Source organism: Alternaria burnsii (assembly GCF_013036055.1).
Source record: "Alternaria burnsii strain CBS107.38 chromosome Unknown 732, whole genome shotgun sequence".
Classification (NCBI taxonomy): Eukaryota; Fungi; Ascomycota; class Dothideomycetes; order Pleosporales; family Pleosporaceae; genus Alternaria; species Alternaria burnsii.
The window spans coordinates 364,935-378,591 of record NW_024066113.1 but is presented as its reverse complement, the minus strand read 5'-3'; the positions used below and the strand labels follow the sequence as shown (position 1 = coordinate 378,591).

At 51.7% G+C, this 13,657-nt stretch overlaps 4 protein-coding genes across 4 annotated transcripts; 1 reads left to right on the top strand and 3 right to left on the bottom strand.

The window, feature by feature from the left end:
• Positions 1-130: 130 nt before the first annotated feature.
• On the bottom strand, positions 131-3,172 carry GT037_005591 (uncharacterized protein; the record flags this gene model as incomplete). Its single annotated transcript, XM_038930638.1, has 1 exon — positions 131-3,172. The coding sequence occupies one exon, from the start codon at positions 3,170-3,172 to the stop codon at positions 131-133; it is 3,042 nt and encodes a 1,013-aa protein (XP_038786327.1).
• Positions 3,173-3,671: 499 nt separating this feature from the next.
• GT037_005590 (isocitrate dehydrogenase) lies at positions 3,672-9,366 on the bottom strand (the record flags this gene model as incomplete). The annotated part of the gene is made up of 7 exons (XM_038930637.1): positions 3,672-4,096; positions 4,143-4,642; positions 4,695-5,048; positions 6,451-7,317; positions 7,416-7,554; positions 8,358-9,229; positions 9,299-9,366. 7 exons carry the CDS (start codon positions 9,364-9,366, stop codon positions 3,672-3,674), a joined length of 3,225 nt encoding a protein of 1,074 aa, XP_038786326.1.
• A 1,004-nt stretch (positions 9,367-10,370) lies between these two features.
• On the top strand, positions 10,371-11,459 carry GT037_005589 (uncharacterized protein; the record flags this gene model as incomplete). Its single annotated transcript, XM_038930636.1, has 1 exon — positions 10,371-11,459. The coding sequence occupies one exon, from the start codon at positions 10,371-10,373 to the stop codon at positions 11,457-11,459; it is 1,089 nt and encodes a 362-aa protein (XP_038786325.1).
• Positions 11,460-11,726: 267 nt separating this feature from the next.
• GT037_005588 (zinc carboxypeptidase a 1 precursor) lies at positions 11,727-13,245 on the bottom strand (the record flags this gene model as incomplete). The annotated part of the gene is made up of 2 exons (XM_038930635.1): positions 11,727-12,634; positions 12,687-13,245. 2 exons carry the CDS (start codon positions 13,243-13,245, stop codon positions 11,727-11,729), a joined length of 1,467 nt encoding a protein of 488 aa, XP_038786324.1.
• Between the last annotated feature and the right edge of the window lie 412 nt (positions 13,246-13,657).

Sequence of the window (13,657 nt, the reverse complement as noted above, 5' to 3'; positions counted from 1 at the left end):
GGAGAGGACCTACATGCTATTTACACCTTCAAAGATATACCGCGGTTAGAGTGATGAAATGCCGACCATTCATCCCTGATTGCATTTGAGAAAGATAGTCATACACCGTCATCTCCATCACTCCTGCAGCTCATTCAATACAGTAGCTGTCCCTCGCGTTCAACAGATCCCTCAGTCTGTTTCCACCAGGAGTGAACTCTAGACCCCTCCTTGCATCCTCCGCAATCTTCCTGTCGATGGCGGCATCTAGGCTGCTCACGATATCTTTGCTTGGTGTACGCGTTGCGTTACGATCGAGGACTGTCATACGGCGATTCACTGGGGTTTTGGGAGCGCCAGCCATGATGGGTTGCCTTAGGTCATTGACAGCAGCTTTGCGGGCGCCTAGTGCTGGAGTTTTGGGGATTGGAGTCTTTGGTGCCGGTGCTGGGGCGCGGGTCTTGGCTTTGGGTGTTGTTGGCGGCGGAGGCTTAGTCGAGATCAGCCTTGACTTTGCATCTTTGGTGGGAGAGAGCGGTTCAGTGGACGCCGGCGTCTCCATGAGGAGAATGAGGTTCTTGTCAGGGGAGCCGTCTGGTGTGGTCGACTCAATTGGCTGGGTTCTCAGTGGGGTTCTCGCAGGAGTCTTGTTGAGTGGCCTAGTTGGGACTTTGGCACGATCTGCCTCAGCCTTCTTCCGATTTTCGTTATGCCATCCCGCGAGGCGATCAGCGATGTCTCCCGCACTGGCGAACTTCTGTTCGTACGGTCGCGGGTCCGCTGATGGGTTGTATGGTTCTACAGCGGATGGACGAAGAGGCTTTCGGGTGGGGACAGGGCGAGGATTGATGGGTGCAGATGGTACATTTGGTAAACGTTCTTTCAGCGCTGCAACGGCCTTACCGGGACCCGAAGTTCCAGGAAGAGGCTTTCGTGGAATTTTTGGTACGGGTGGTATGGGGCTTTTTGTATTAGCAGACGTGAGAGACGGTATTCGGCTGTGTGGTGAGCTATGGCTGGTAGCTTCAACAGGTAATGTCGGTTTGACAGGCGTCGCCAGCGTCTTTCGACGAGCCGTGCTAGCCACTGTACCAGACTTGGTTGGTCTTGACACTGCACTCCCTGCACGAGGACGAGCTCTTCCCGCAGCCACCGTTCTGTCTGCACCTTTACTCTGAGGGTCCTTTCGCTTGGCTGTAGCAACGCGATCATCCTTCGCCAGTGCCGGCGTTGCACCAACAGGTTTCCACCGCGGTATGCGTGGCGCACTTGATACTCTTGGTGTCGCTGTTGGTCTTTCAATGCCTTTCTCGCCATCTGCTTGCACTGCCTGAAGCGAGGAGGTGCCAGAGTCGGCTCTACTGAGAGACTCTGGTGTGCCATCGGTGCCTGGGCTTTCGATGTCCTGTTGATCTCTCACGAATAGGCTTTTTGGCATATCAAGAAGTTCGTTCAGGTGCAGAGGTCCGCAAACGTCTGGGTCGACAACTCCTGCCGAACGGCACATAGTCGCTTCCAAATTTACCGTATCTTTCTGCGTCTTCAGAAGCACGCTTGGATCAGTGCCTGCCCGTCTCTGATGGCTTGCAGGCACGGGCAGGAAAGACTTTGGTAGACTGTTGTCTATTCCAAGCCCTCTGGCTTGGTATTCCCATTGAGACGATTCTTTCTGGTGCCTTTCTGACCTGTGCTTTGAGTATGAAAGTGAACGACGTGATGGGGCTGGTGACCTGCGCATCGCGTTTATTGCACTCGGGGATCCCGGATCAGCTTGGCGTAATGGAAAGGCAGATTGCAATTCTTGTGGCGTGGTTGCAGTATGATCAAGCCTGGCCACCTGATCTTCTGTGATTGAAGATGACGAGGCCTCCTCCGGAAGTCTAGGCGATAGGCGTTCAATCGACTTGTTTCGGCCTTCTTGTGGTTCGGTTGACGCAGGTTCATGCCGAAACAAGGATCTTTTTTTGATGATATCAGCGGCAGGGTCATCGCTTGTGATGGTCGTGGTCTCATTGGCTGACATGCGCAGGAAAGAGGGCGACTCTCCTAGTTTGAGCTTCTCTCCAGCCTTACGCAAGGGTGTCGGTACGGGTGAGACTATTCCGTTATCGTGATGGGGAGACGTCCAGTCATGAGTGCTGTTGTTGTCGCATATCAGGCTTGCCATGAGCTGTCCGATGTTCTCTGGGCTGGTTTTTGGGGGTGGTGCCTGCTCTGTGGATTCAGAATGTCGGGGTGGTGGGCTGGTGAAGGCAGTCGCGATCAGGTTTGCGTTTGGAACATGTACATCATCCACACTGGTCAGGCCTCTAATCGGTTTCCTGGATGTTTCTTTCGGGTTTGTTTGAACTTTGTTCGTCAACATGGAAGATGTCTTGATCGGATTTGTAGGCGAGTCGTCCTGCTCGATCGATCGCTTGACTGGACTTCCAGGTCGGTTGCTACCAGGCGTGCCACCCAGAACTTTCCTCCTTGGCGTCCCTACAGCTATCCTGGCAGGGCTTTGATCCACCGAGCTGTACGTCTTTTGTGGACTGGGCGTTCTCCGGGCTGGAGTTTGCGGATCCGGGTTTTGCTTGGGTGTCATCTTCGTTGGTGTAACAAACAAGGGTCTTGCTGGGCTCTGGTGGATTGTTTCTCTTCGCTTCAGCGGGTTGCGTGTCGTCCTTGTGGGCGTACCTGCTGCGTCTTCTTTCGTCGGACTCGCATTCTTCAATGGGCTAGGCGTCCGCGTCCTCGTGGGCGACTCTTCTCCCTTGGGCGTCCCACTCTTACCCGTCGTCCCGCTCCTCTTGCTTGTGATTTTACTGGGTGGTAGTTCAATGGAAAAATAGAACGCACCCTGGCCAACTTCGAGCTTCATCGGCGGCTGGTTTGTCTTCTTGGGTGTATGGCGGACTACGATTGGGCTGTCGCGCGCCTTCTCAGAAGTCTTGCGGCGCTCCATAGATGGGCGAGACGGTATCGCAGGCGACATAGAGACTGCCCGCAGAAAGCGTTGACGCAATGGAGTTTGATCAGGAGTCGAGGGACTGCCGTGCTTTTTAGGCGACGACAGCGGAGTGGTATTGGTGGCTGTATATGCGGCGTTCTTGTTTGGTACGGAGGCTGGCGTGGTGGTCGGCTTCGCACTAGAGGTCATAGCTGCTGCAGTCGTGACGATCCCGCTATCGATATCAGTGAACGCCTCCATCATGTGATTTCGTCTATGATGAGACGAACAGCGACTGTTGAAGAGATCAAGAGTGCTCAACGCAGGACTGTTGGAAAATGCACCAATCAAGAAAACTACAGAGAGCTCTAGAGAACAATTGCGACAAATGTTTTGCAATCAGCTGTGTAACAAACAAACATCAGATCGTCCCGCATATGCATACTGCAGTGAGACATGCAAGAGGCACGTCTCTTTTTGAGGAGTTAGGTATCATCGGAAATTAGCGTGAACCCAGTTCATCAAAAGAAACGTGCTTCGGGAACAGGTGGAGACCGCATGGCACGAGCTCCATACCAAAAAAAGATGCGTCGCGCCTCACTGGCAAACGAAGAGATGCACAGGCCTAATTTACTTGGAGGATGATCGATTTCTGCCCAAGAGTAAGCAGATTTCCGTCTGCATGGTAGCTAGGTATCATGCTGTTATCCAATGGATATTGATCCAAACCTTGTAGCAGCTATTCAATTCCTTTACGCATCTACAACTTCTCCTTCAAGCTCGACTTCAATCTCCTCTCGACCGCATCAAGGTATTCGTTGGTAGTGACCCAAGAGCCCCGGTCCTTCTTTCCGCACGCAAGGGCCAGATCCTTAGTCATGATCTTGTCGACATCCACAGTGTCCACGCAAGCCTTCTCAAGCTGCTCGGCGAAAACGACGAGCTCAGGTGTGTTGTCTAGCTCACCGCGCTTGGCCAGACCTTGTGTCCAGGCAAAGATGGAGGCGATGGGGTTGGTGGAGGTCTCGTTGCCCTTCTGGTGTTCGCGGAAGTGGCGGGTGACGGTGCCGTGCGCCGCTTCAGCTTCGAATGTCTTGCCGTCAGGGGTGATGAGAGTGGAGGTCATAAGGCCGAGGGAGCCGAAACCTTGGGCGACGATGTCGGATTGGACGTCTCCATCGTAGTCTAACCATGTCAGCGGAGTTTCGTGAGCTACAAAACGTGCACGCACTCTTCAAGGCCATAACGTAGCCACCCTCGCTCTTGATCATCTGGGCGACCATGTCGTCAATCAAGCGGTGCTCGTACCAGATGTTGGCGGCCTCAAAGTCCTTCTTGTACTGGCTTTCGTAGATTTCTTGGAAGACATCCTTGAACTTTCCGTCGTATGCCTTGAGAATGGTGTTCTTGGTGCTCATGTACAGAGGTAGCTTCTTGTCCAAGGCCATCTTGAAAGAAGCGTGTGCGAAACCGGCAATAGACTCGGTAGTGTTGTACTGGGTCTGCGCGACACCACCCTCGGCAGGGAAGTCGTAGACCTTGATGACCTCAGGCTTGCCGCCCTTGGGTGTGAAGACCATCTCAAGTGTGCCTTCGCCGGGGATAACGCGGTCTTTGGCGCGGTATTGGTCGCCGAAAGCGTGACGGCCGATGATGATGGGCTGCTTCCAGCCGGGAACAAGACGAGGGATGGTGGGGATGACAATGGGCGCGCGGAAAACGGTACCTCCTCTAGAATATGCTGTCAGCCATGCTTCTTCCATTGCCCTAATGTGCGACATACAGGATGTTTCGGATGGTGCCGTTTGGCGACAGCCACATCTTCTTGAGCTTGAACTCCTCGACGCGCTGTTCATCTGGAGTAATTGTCGCGCATTTTACACCGACAGAGTACTTCTTGATAGCCTCGGCAGCATCGAGGGTAACCTGGTCGTTGGTCTCGTCACGGTATGGCAGACCAAGATCGTAGTACTTGAGGTCGATGTCAAGGTATGGGTGGATGAATTTGTCTTTGATGACCTGCCAGATGATCCTGGTCATCTCATCACCGTCCAGCTCCACCACCGGGTTCTTGACCTTGATCTTCTTGATTCCTGCCTGAGACGCCATCCTGTACTGTCCGACTTGGGTATACAGACTGGATGCTGCTGTTGGGGCGCTGTTTACGGTGGTTCGTCGCGGGCTCGAAAACTGGGCCGATTTCGCAGCTGTCGGGGAAGCTAAGCAACGCGTCGCAAAGCTGCAAGTCTGTCGTCGAGGGAGTCGTGCAACGGAGGTTGCAGCGCGAAAAGCGGCGGGCGCTGTAATCGCAGGCCTCATGGCTAATAGATGGTGTGGTATAACCTCGGAAAGGCAGATCCAAAGGCGTCCAGAAGTCGTTTCGTTCGCTACCGGCCGCGGTTCCGATTGCGCAATGCGGCGAAGATACTCGGCTGATAGGACGACAGGCTTAGTCGTTTGAGTCGCTAGCGGGGTAAGGAAAGCCGAGGAGGTAGGGAAAAGCCTTTAAGCTGTCACAGAGCCTGCGAGATGAACATGGCCCGGAACTGTTACCAGAACCTCGCTCGGAGGAACGGCTAATACCCCACGGTCGCATCGTGTAGACGCGAATTGATTGCCTGGGACGGCGGCAGATGTTCCTCCGTTAGCTGTCATGCGCGCGCCCTCATCCTACGGCGCGGGGCAACCGTGGCATATGACGTTTGGCCGAGTCTGACGTACTGGCGTACCGAAGCAGGCACGCCTGCACAACATGACTGCTGATCCTCAATCGACGGCGAGTTTCTGTGGTTGAGCGATGTAAGTTTGGGTCTGACGCGCAGCGGTGCCTGCTGTAGTATATGTAAGTATCCTGCCCTGCGTTCGGATCCCCTCATAACAACATGCGGGCACACGGCTGCCGGATCCGCTTCGTCGTGATGCGCGTAGAGGTCGTGTCATTGGCTAGCAGCATGGATTTACTTTTGCCTACAACATGTGGCGTGCATCGAGCTGTCTGACTGGATCAAGCATATTCAAAAGCGAAAAAGAGACGGAATTAATTGGGACTGACGATCGAGAAAGTATCGAGTTTGGAAAGCAAAGGACCCAAATTCAGCCAGTAAGGGTCGCGCCTGCCTGATGTCTCATTAAGGCAATCGCGACCCAGCACCCAAATCTGACCCGGGCAGTCGCACCCGACCGACGGCCACAAGTCCAGGTATCTTCTGTCCTTCTTTTCCACGCGAAACCCTCACCTCATAACTTCGCGAAGATCTTGTGAGTACGGACCAAGTTGTGGTCTTCGTCGCGTCTTACTATACCTGATGGTAGTTCCTCAACGCCCTGTTCCGGGACCGACGATGGAGCGGATCGTGGTTGGGATACGTGTGCGACGATACAGACCATGCTGGTTGTGGTGCACTTAAAAACTTGGATTTTGCTGATGTACATGTTACCGAGTTTCGCTTTGTGCTGTATCAGCATATATCCGTACCTATAGGTTCATGTGCGAAGTCAGTGTACGTCCCATACACAGTTCATACCGGTGTATTCCTTACCCTTGCATGTTCGGAGTACCTAAGATGGCGTGAAAGTCATCCGTACCGGCTTCCAATGTAAGCCCTGGCCAGGGTTTGTTCTTGTACTTGTTGTTGACGAATACTCTGTGGCACACTGACAGGGTTGTTTCGTTTTCAATGGAGACAGAGAACAGATATCGAAGATTTTTGGCATCATGGCCGTCCTTCTTTGTCATCTCTTGCCATGTGAGCCAGCCCACGTCAGAGAACTGATGGAGTCTGGGCATTTGAGCTGCTGGAATCTCCGGATATCGACGGTGAGCGGCCCTCGCAGGGCCCTCGCGACTTAAGCCAATGATAACACCCTCCCCTGTATTAAACGACACCGTATAATCAGCACCGGTAGCCCGATAAGTTTGGCCGTTGACTTGGTATGTCTGTTGGTCGGCTGTAGACCAGCCGTGAGGGTCGACGTGGGCCATGCTGAGGATTCGATTTTTGCCACCCTCGTGCAGGTACGTATACGAGGAAAGTCCAAGCCCGTCTAATGCATCGTCAAGGCCCCAATCATCGCGTAATTGGCTATCATCCTCGTTGCCCATCTCGCTATCTGGGCGTTCGTGCCAATACCACGTTTTGAGATCTTCCCCGGTCTGGAATGGAGATTCTGCATTTATCTGTGGGGGTACAAAATGAGGTCCAACTTGGTTGCTATCGTGGTGCATCGACCATTCGATTATACACCCTTTTTGTTTGCAACTATCCCAGACTTCATCTGTCGCTAGTTTTGGTCCCTTTCCGGCGGCGACAAAAACTTCATCTGGCTTCGATGCGATAACGAATGAATTTGCATCTGGCGCCCCCAGTATCTTGAGATCGACGGAGCCTGCACCTTCGCTTGAGCATCTAGAAGTCGCAGTCAGTTATCCTTTCATGTACTCAAGCATACATCGAGGTGATGGGATGTGTTGATAGCGGTGAGATGCGTAGTGGGGAATGCTTACTTTTGACAAATTTCGCCGGCGACGGCAACAACGAGGGCAGCCGGCCCAAGGAACCCTATGATCTGCATATTTTCGAGTGATAGTTGCTGGAGAGTATTTACAGGAAAGAACCAACAGTTGGGAAGTGAGAGAGACTTAGCTGTGCGTCGCTTAAGGCAAGTGGTATAATATCACTTTCACTTTCACTGGATAAAGAGCGACTACGTTTTCGAGGTAAGAAGTACTAGATCGTAGATGGAGAACAGCTTAGAGGAAGAAGCTTCTCCGCCAGCAAGGGAAGGCCATTTTTCTCCTGAGATCTTCTCGGCTATTCTAGAAGTTATAGCTCTCCACACCGTTATAACTTCGCGAGTATTTTGTGTGTACGAACCAAATTATGATCTTCGTCACGTCTTACTCCTCTGACTGATAACTGCTCCGCAACGCCCTCGTTTGGGATCAATTCTGGACCACCTCCTAAACCAGAGCCTGGTTGCGATACATGTGCAACAATACATGGATTGCGGTGCACTGTTTCGCATCTGAAGACCTGTATCTTGCTGACGTACAAATTGCCCAGCTGCGCTTTGTGCTGAATCAGCATATACCCGAAGCCTTGCCTAAAAGTGGGCGTTCGAAGTCAGTACAAGTTTCGCATACAATCCGTACAGGGGTATCTCTCACATATTTGGAGTACCTGGTTATGAGTCAGCGGGAAGATCTTCGCATTCATAAGAGATCAAGAACAAGATAGCCTTGAATGGCCCAGGAGGGTGTCGCCGTACTACATGGAGCATGGCAGCGACGTTCTTGTGCTACGAGGCAGCCAGGCTACAGTAACAGACGTTGATAGACATATACCAACAGCCCAGCACGCTCCACAAGATTTGATGACAAGCAAATCGCTCAGAAAAAATGGCGTGTAGTCGTCTTACAGACGCGCTTGGAACAATTGCGACTTACCCATGATTGCATGCATCTCTGGCGACCCGTCTTCGAATATATGACCTGGCCAATCGTCGACTCCCCATCCCCTGTTTTCCGATGCTCTCAGTACGACTGAGACCGTCTCCCTATTGACGACCAAAACGGAGATGAGATATCGAATGTTTTTGAGATCGCCATTCTGTTCTTTGACCATATCATCCCAACTCAGCCACGCCACATCAGAGAACTGGGTAAGTTCCGGCATCTGGTCATCTGGAACTGGTGGTTCCTGTTGTTTTCCCGTTGCTTTGGGGCTCTCTCGGTTCAGAGCAATGATGACACCGTCTTTCGGATTCAGTGAAAAGGAAAAGCTAGCAGCTGTGGCCCTGTACGTCTTGTCGTTGACCTTGTACTTCTGGTCAGCGACAGGAATATCGAAGTAGGGGTTATCGGGCGGTAGTTTGTGGTCAACACTGTGAACCCGGTTCTCGCCTCCCTCGTATTCATCTGCATACGGATTAACTCCAAGTTCTTCGAGTGCATGGCCGATGCCCCAAGCCCGGTTCAAGTCGAAATATTCCTCCCTTATGTTGGCCTGGGGCCACCGAAACCAAAACCACTTCGCAAGGTCACTCAGACTCTGGTACGGCGACGCTGCTGTAGGGCGGGGCGGAACGTAATAGGTTCCTACTTGGCTGTCTTCGTAGCGCATTGCCCATGAGAGCATACATCCCTTTTCTCTGCATTTTCCCCAAACTTGGTCATCTGCTGGAAGGACCCTTGCTGGTGGCGGTGGAGGCGGAGGTCGTGGTGAAGGTGGCGGCGGCTGTGGTTTTCCAGCGACCAACAACTTATCTAATGGCTCCAGTATCGTGAGGTTGCTCGCGATTTGGGCATCATTCAAGCAGCTACAGATCAGAGTCAGTCATCGTGTCACATAGCCTAAGAGGTACCAGGGTTGTGGAACAAATGCCTACTCTTGACATATCTCGCCAGTGACAACGACGACGAGGGCAACCAGCCCGAAGAGTCTTGTGATCCACATTCTTTCGATGGTTGTTTCCGATATGTCGCAGTGGAGATTGAAAGGTCGAACAAGTAACGATGGAAATATCTGCTTAAGCTAGGCTACGCGCCTGGCTCGTGCAGCTTTTACCTCTATATCCACTCTCACTCGATATAAGTGAACTGAATATCTGCCGAGACTTCAAATATCGAGGACCACAATCTTTTCGGACAGACAACCTAGATGGTTACTCCTATGGGCACTGCGTACTTCCTTAGAAGAATGTGATATAACTGAACATAGCGCCACCTTTTTTTTGTTGGAAGACTATCTTAGTGGTTGTTGATCGTCGCTAGACAGCATCATGATGCAAGTACGCACAGATTCTCAATTATAGCTATCACTTATGACAATAGTCTTCACGCAAATTGCCTGTAATCCAAGCAAGGTGGCGAAATAGACACGCACGTGGTGCACCCCTTAGAGGGCTTGTTGATGGGCTGTATCAGGTTTTGTGAATACAGATGATCAGCTGATTCTACAGCTACGAATATCCCACTATTCCACCTCTCATCCCTCCCAATTGACACCAGTCTCTTGGCTGCGTAGATGCGCAGCCTCCGAAGTCTCACATGAGCTTGGGCAGTACGCGTATGCGCACCGAAAAGGCGCATCTCCTTCTGAATCTTGCCGGCTTCTTTGATGGAGCTTGCTTCTGCTAAGTCCAACCCTAGGTACCAAAAGCGGCCTCAAAGAGTTACAATGGTGCTTTCTTAACAGACCGCGACCTAAGATTGGTAGGCTACATCAAAAGTGCAATTTGGTAACGACTAGCTTCTTCGTACAGCATTCCTCTATTTTCTCTACTGAGCTATTTCACCATCACGGTGAAGAAGACTCTGAAGACTGCCTGAACCTTCCCAATGAGGCTAATCTAATTCTCCACGCTATGCATATATCCAAGCAATTCTCCGGATAGCAAGTCTTCACATCGCACAACCATCAACTAACCTCTAGTTTGTGTGAAACGACTACTGAATGTCATGTCGCCCAAAGCCACCTCAAAACAACGGAAGAGGAAAAAGCGAGACCATTCATCTGAAGATGATGAACGCCACCATGTCAAAGGCCGCAAAACCAAAACCCCCAAAGTCAACCCGCCCAAGGCCCAGTCGCAATGCCTCAAAGCTCCAAAGTTACCAAGAGGCCTCCGCGGACCTAAAGGTACAAAGTTAAAGCAAGTCCAATACCACAAGTTCGAATACGATGTCGTGATATATCACTACGCTGCGTCCTTCATCTCCGTCTCAGACTTTCGCTCGTTACTCACCCGCCAGCAACACGGCTATGTAAACTACCTTCTGGGCCCTGATCCACTAGCCTCCAAGCCCGACCCATCAGGCGACGAGCTACTTCCGGGTTGCCTAGAAGTCGGCTACCTCCCATCCGTGTTCGTCCTAGGCGGCTCAGCACTCGGCTTTCGGCTTGATTCTCATCCACCGACAATAGAGTGGTTGTGCTTCGACAGAGATGTCAAGGATAGTATCCTCGAATTGCTGGACATCAATACGCATGCACAGCGCATGTTGTTTGAGCATGTTGCAAGTCTGCAGCGGGCGCCGGCGCCGGAGAAGAAGTGGGATAGAAGGCTTGCTTATACGGAGCACAAAGATTGGTATGAAAGTCTGAAGGAGGCAGGAAGGAGGCCGTTTAGGTTGGGGTTGACGTGGAGGAGATGGGGGACGGAGATGATGATTGAAGGGATGAAGAAGAGGGATGAAGAGACTAGGTCGGAGGAGGGAAGAGCAATGACGGAGGGTGTTGCGACCATGGATATGGAAGATGACTATGCCGATGCTGAGGAAGACGACGAAAGAGGTGGGGAAGAAGATCGAGACACCGGAATTTCCTATGAGCGCGGCTCCAACGGCCCAAAAGCCATTGGTGGACGCTCGCTTTTTGTTTACCGCGACTCAATTCCCAATCAGAACGTTACACCGCAAAGAAGTTCTAGATCAGATCGCTCACCATCGTCCTTACAACCCCCAGCGCTCGGCAACCGAAGTACGAATACGCGACAAACGCAGCCTCCTTCATCAAAAGAACGCAGTCGAAAGAAAGACAATTGTTAGAAGGTGGCTACGTTTAAGAGGCATTGCGTCTGTACGGAGCTTCCGCAAGATGCGTTTGCCGTGAAAGTTTCGGATTAGGATCTTTCAACAATGATAATCCTGTACGATGATACCCTCATGGCGTGCTTTACCAGCGAATTGATTAATGACTAATGAGTAATACTCTCTTCTTAATGCTACAGCTACAACAAATCGTCTCTCGTTTCTCATAATGTCGTCACTTCCACATCCCTGCTACCGCGTGAGCCACGTTCTACCATTACAGATCTAGGCCTTGAGTCCAATCTCGTCAGCAGTGAGGATAAACTCCATGAAACCAGCATTAGTATCAATGATATTTTGGATGTACTCCTCGCTTGTGGGGTAGAAGTTGGTTGGGTAACCAAACTCCATGGTGTAACCATACACTTTGGTGAGCTTCTTGTTCTTGTGCCAGCGGCTGAACGACCAGTCGTCTGTAGCACCAGAAGTAGGGTAGAGACCAACAGCTTGTTGGGGAACATACTCTCGGCCGCCGACGGAGATCATGGCATCAGTGGTACGGTTGGCAGCGATACGGATGTTGTCCCAGTCTTCTTGGTCAATGTACTCTCTGTACAGCTCGTCTTCGACGATACCGCGCTTTCCATCGTAAGCTGAGTTGAACAAGTTCTGCTTTGGATCGTGGGATTGATCGACGTCGTCACCCCATGAGTAGAGCAGCGTTCCAGCAGCGGAGTGAACGTCAATGTACCAGTGTATGTTGGGGTACTGGTCGTACACCCAAGCCATGTCTCTCGATTCTGGCTCAGAGAACGGTGCAGTGCCGTAGAAAGCCTGCGAAGTGGGGTTCGTTGAAGCAGGGGCAACGGAGGGGTCGAACTTCTCAGTGAAGTTCCAGAGGAAGTCGAAGTTCCTGTTGAGATCTACACCAACACTAAGAGGAACACCAGGCGTAGAAGAGGCGGGGTTGCGGTTCTTTCGCCAGAGGTTGCTGTTTGCCTGGTCGTGGTTCACACCATCCGGGTTTAGCATAGGAATGAAAACGATTCCTGCCCCAAGAGCCTTCTTGACCTGGCTATTGGTGTACTTCTTGTTGCCGTAGGTCAGGCCGATGCGGTGCTCGTTTGCATAGAGCAGATCAGAGACGAAGTAGATCAGATTGTCAGGTCCACCGCGCTCACGTGCGTGAATTCCTAGTCGGGAGGTTAGTCTATCCTTCAAATGTGATTTTGAGCGAAGACATACCAGAAGTGAAGTAAATGTACTGCTTGTCCTTCTTGATCTTCTCCGCCTTGTTCGCAACACCACCAATGATCGATCGCCCCTCGAAGGTCTTTTCCGGTGTCGTGAAGAGCGACATGCCGTATTCCTTCTCTAGACCCTTCATGGCGGTGTAGACTTCGTCTATGTTGAAAACACCGGCATTTTGAAGTTGGGCGTACTCGCTGGGCTTCCTGGTACCGAGACCGCGAGGCGCGACCTTTCCACCCTTGAAACGATCGCCCTTGCCGATAGGTGCAGTTGCAGTCTGTCGCTTGTTCATGTTGTGCAAAAGCTCAACGCGAACGAGCTCTGGATCCAAACTTCGCTTGAAGTGGTCCAAATGGTCCTCTGAGATGACAGCGTGCAGCTTGTGCTCGCCACCTGCAGCCATGACAACAGGACGGCAGCCATAATCAATCTCGCTGTTGGCCGAGATGAAGTCGTATAGCTGGTTTTTCTCCTTTGCGTAGAACGCAACGCTCAGGACATCTGACGCGAGAACAGCGCCAGGAAGCAAACCGAGGAGAGTGGAGACCTTCATGGCGGGCAGTGGTAAGAATGCTGCGACGGGTAGAAGTTGCAAGTCGTGCAGACACAGACTGTCGCCATCCTGTTGATATTTATTCAAAGCCGATTGCTTGGTACTTTCTATTGCCAGCCTCTTAGACGAGAGAATTGCTTCCAGCTTCCTGATTCGGTAATCGGGGATGGCGTTTCCAAGACTCCAAGACAGCAAGCGTACTTGGCTGGCGTACATGCTCTACAATTCTAAGCAGGTCCGAATCGTTATCTTCTGCTATGGCCACACGGATTTTTGCCTAACGCAAAATATCATGTTGGTGGTAGGCAAGCAGGATGCGGAAATGCTCTAAAGAATCCAGACTCCTGGTTCATGGTGTCGAAGGCGTTGCCAAGACTGCTGAACGCGGGTTAGCAAGGCACAGGTAATTGTG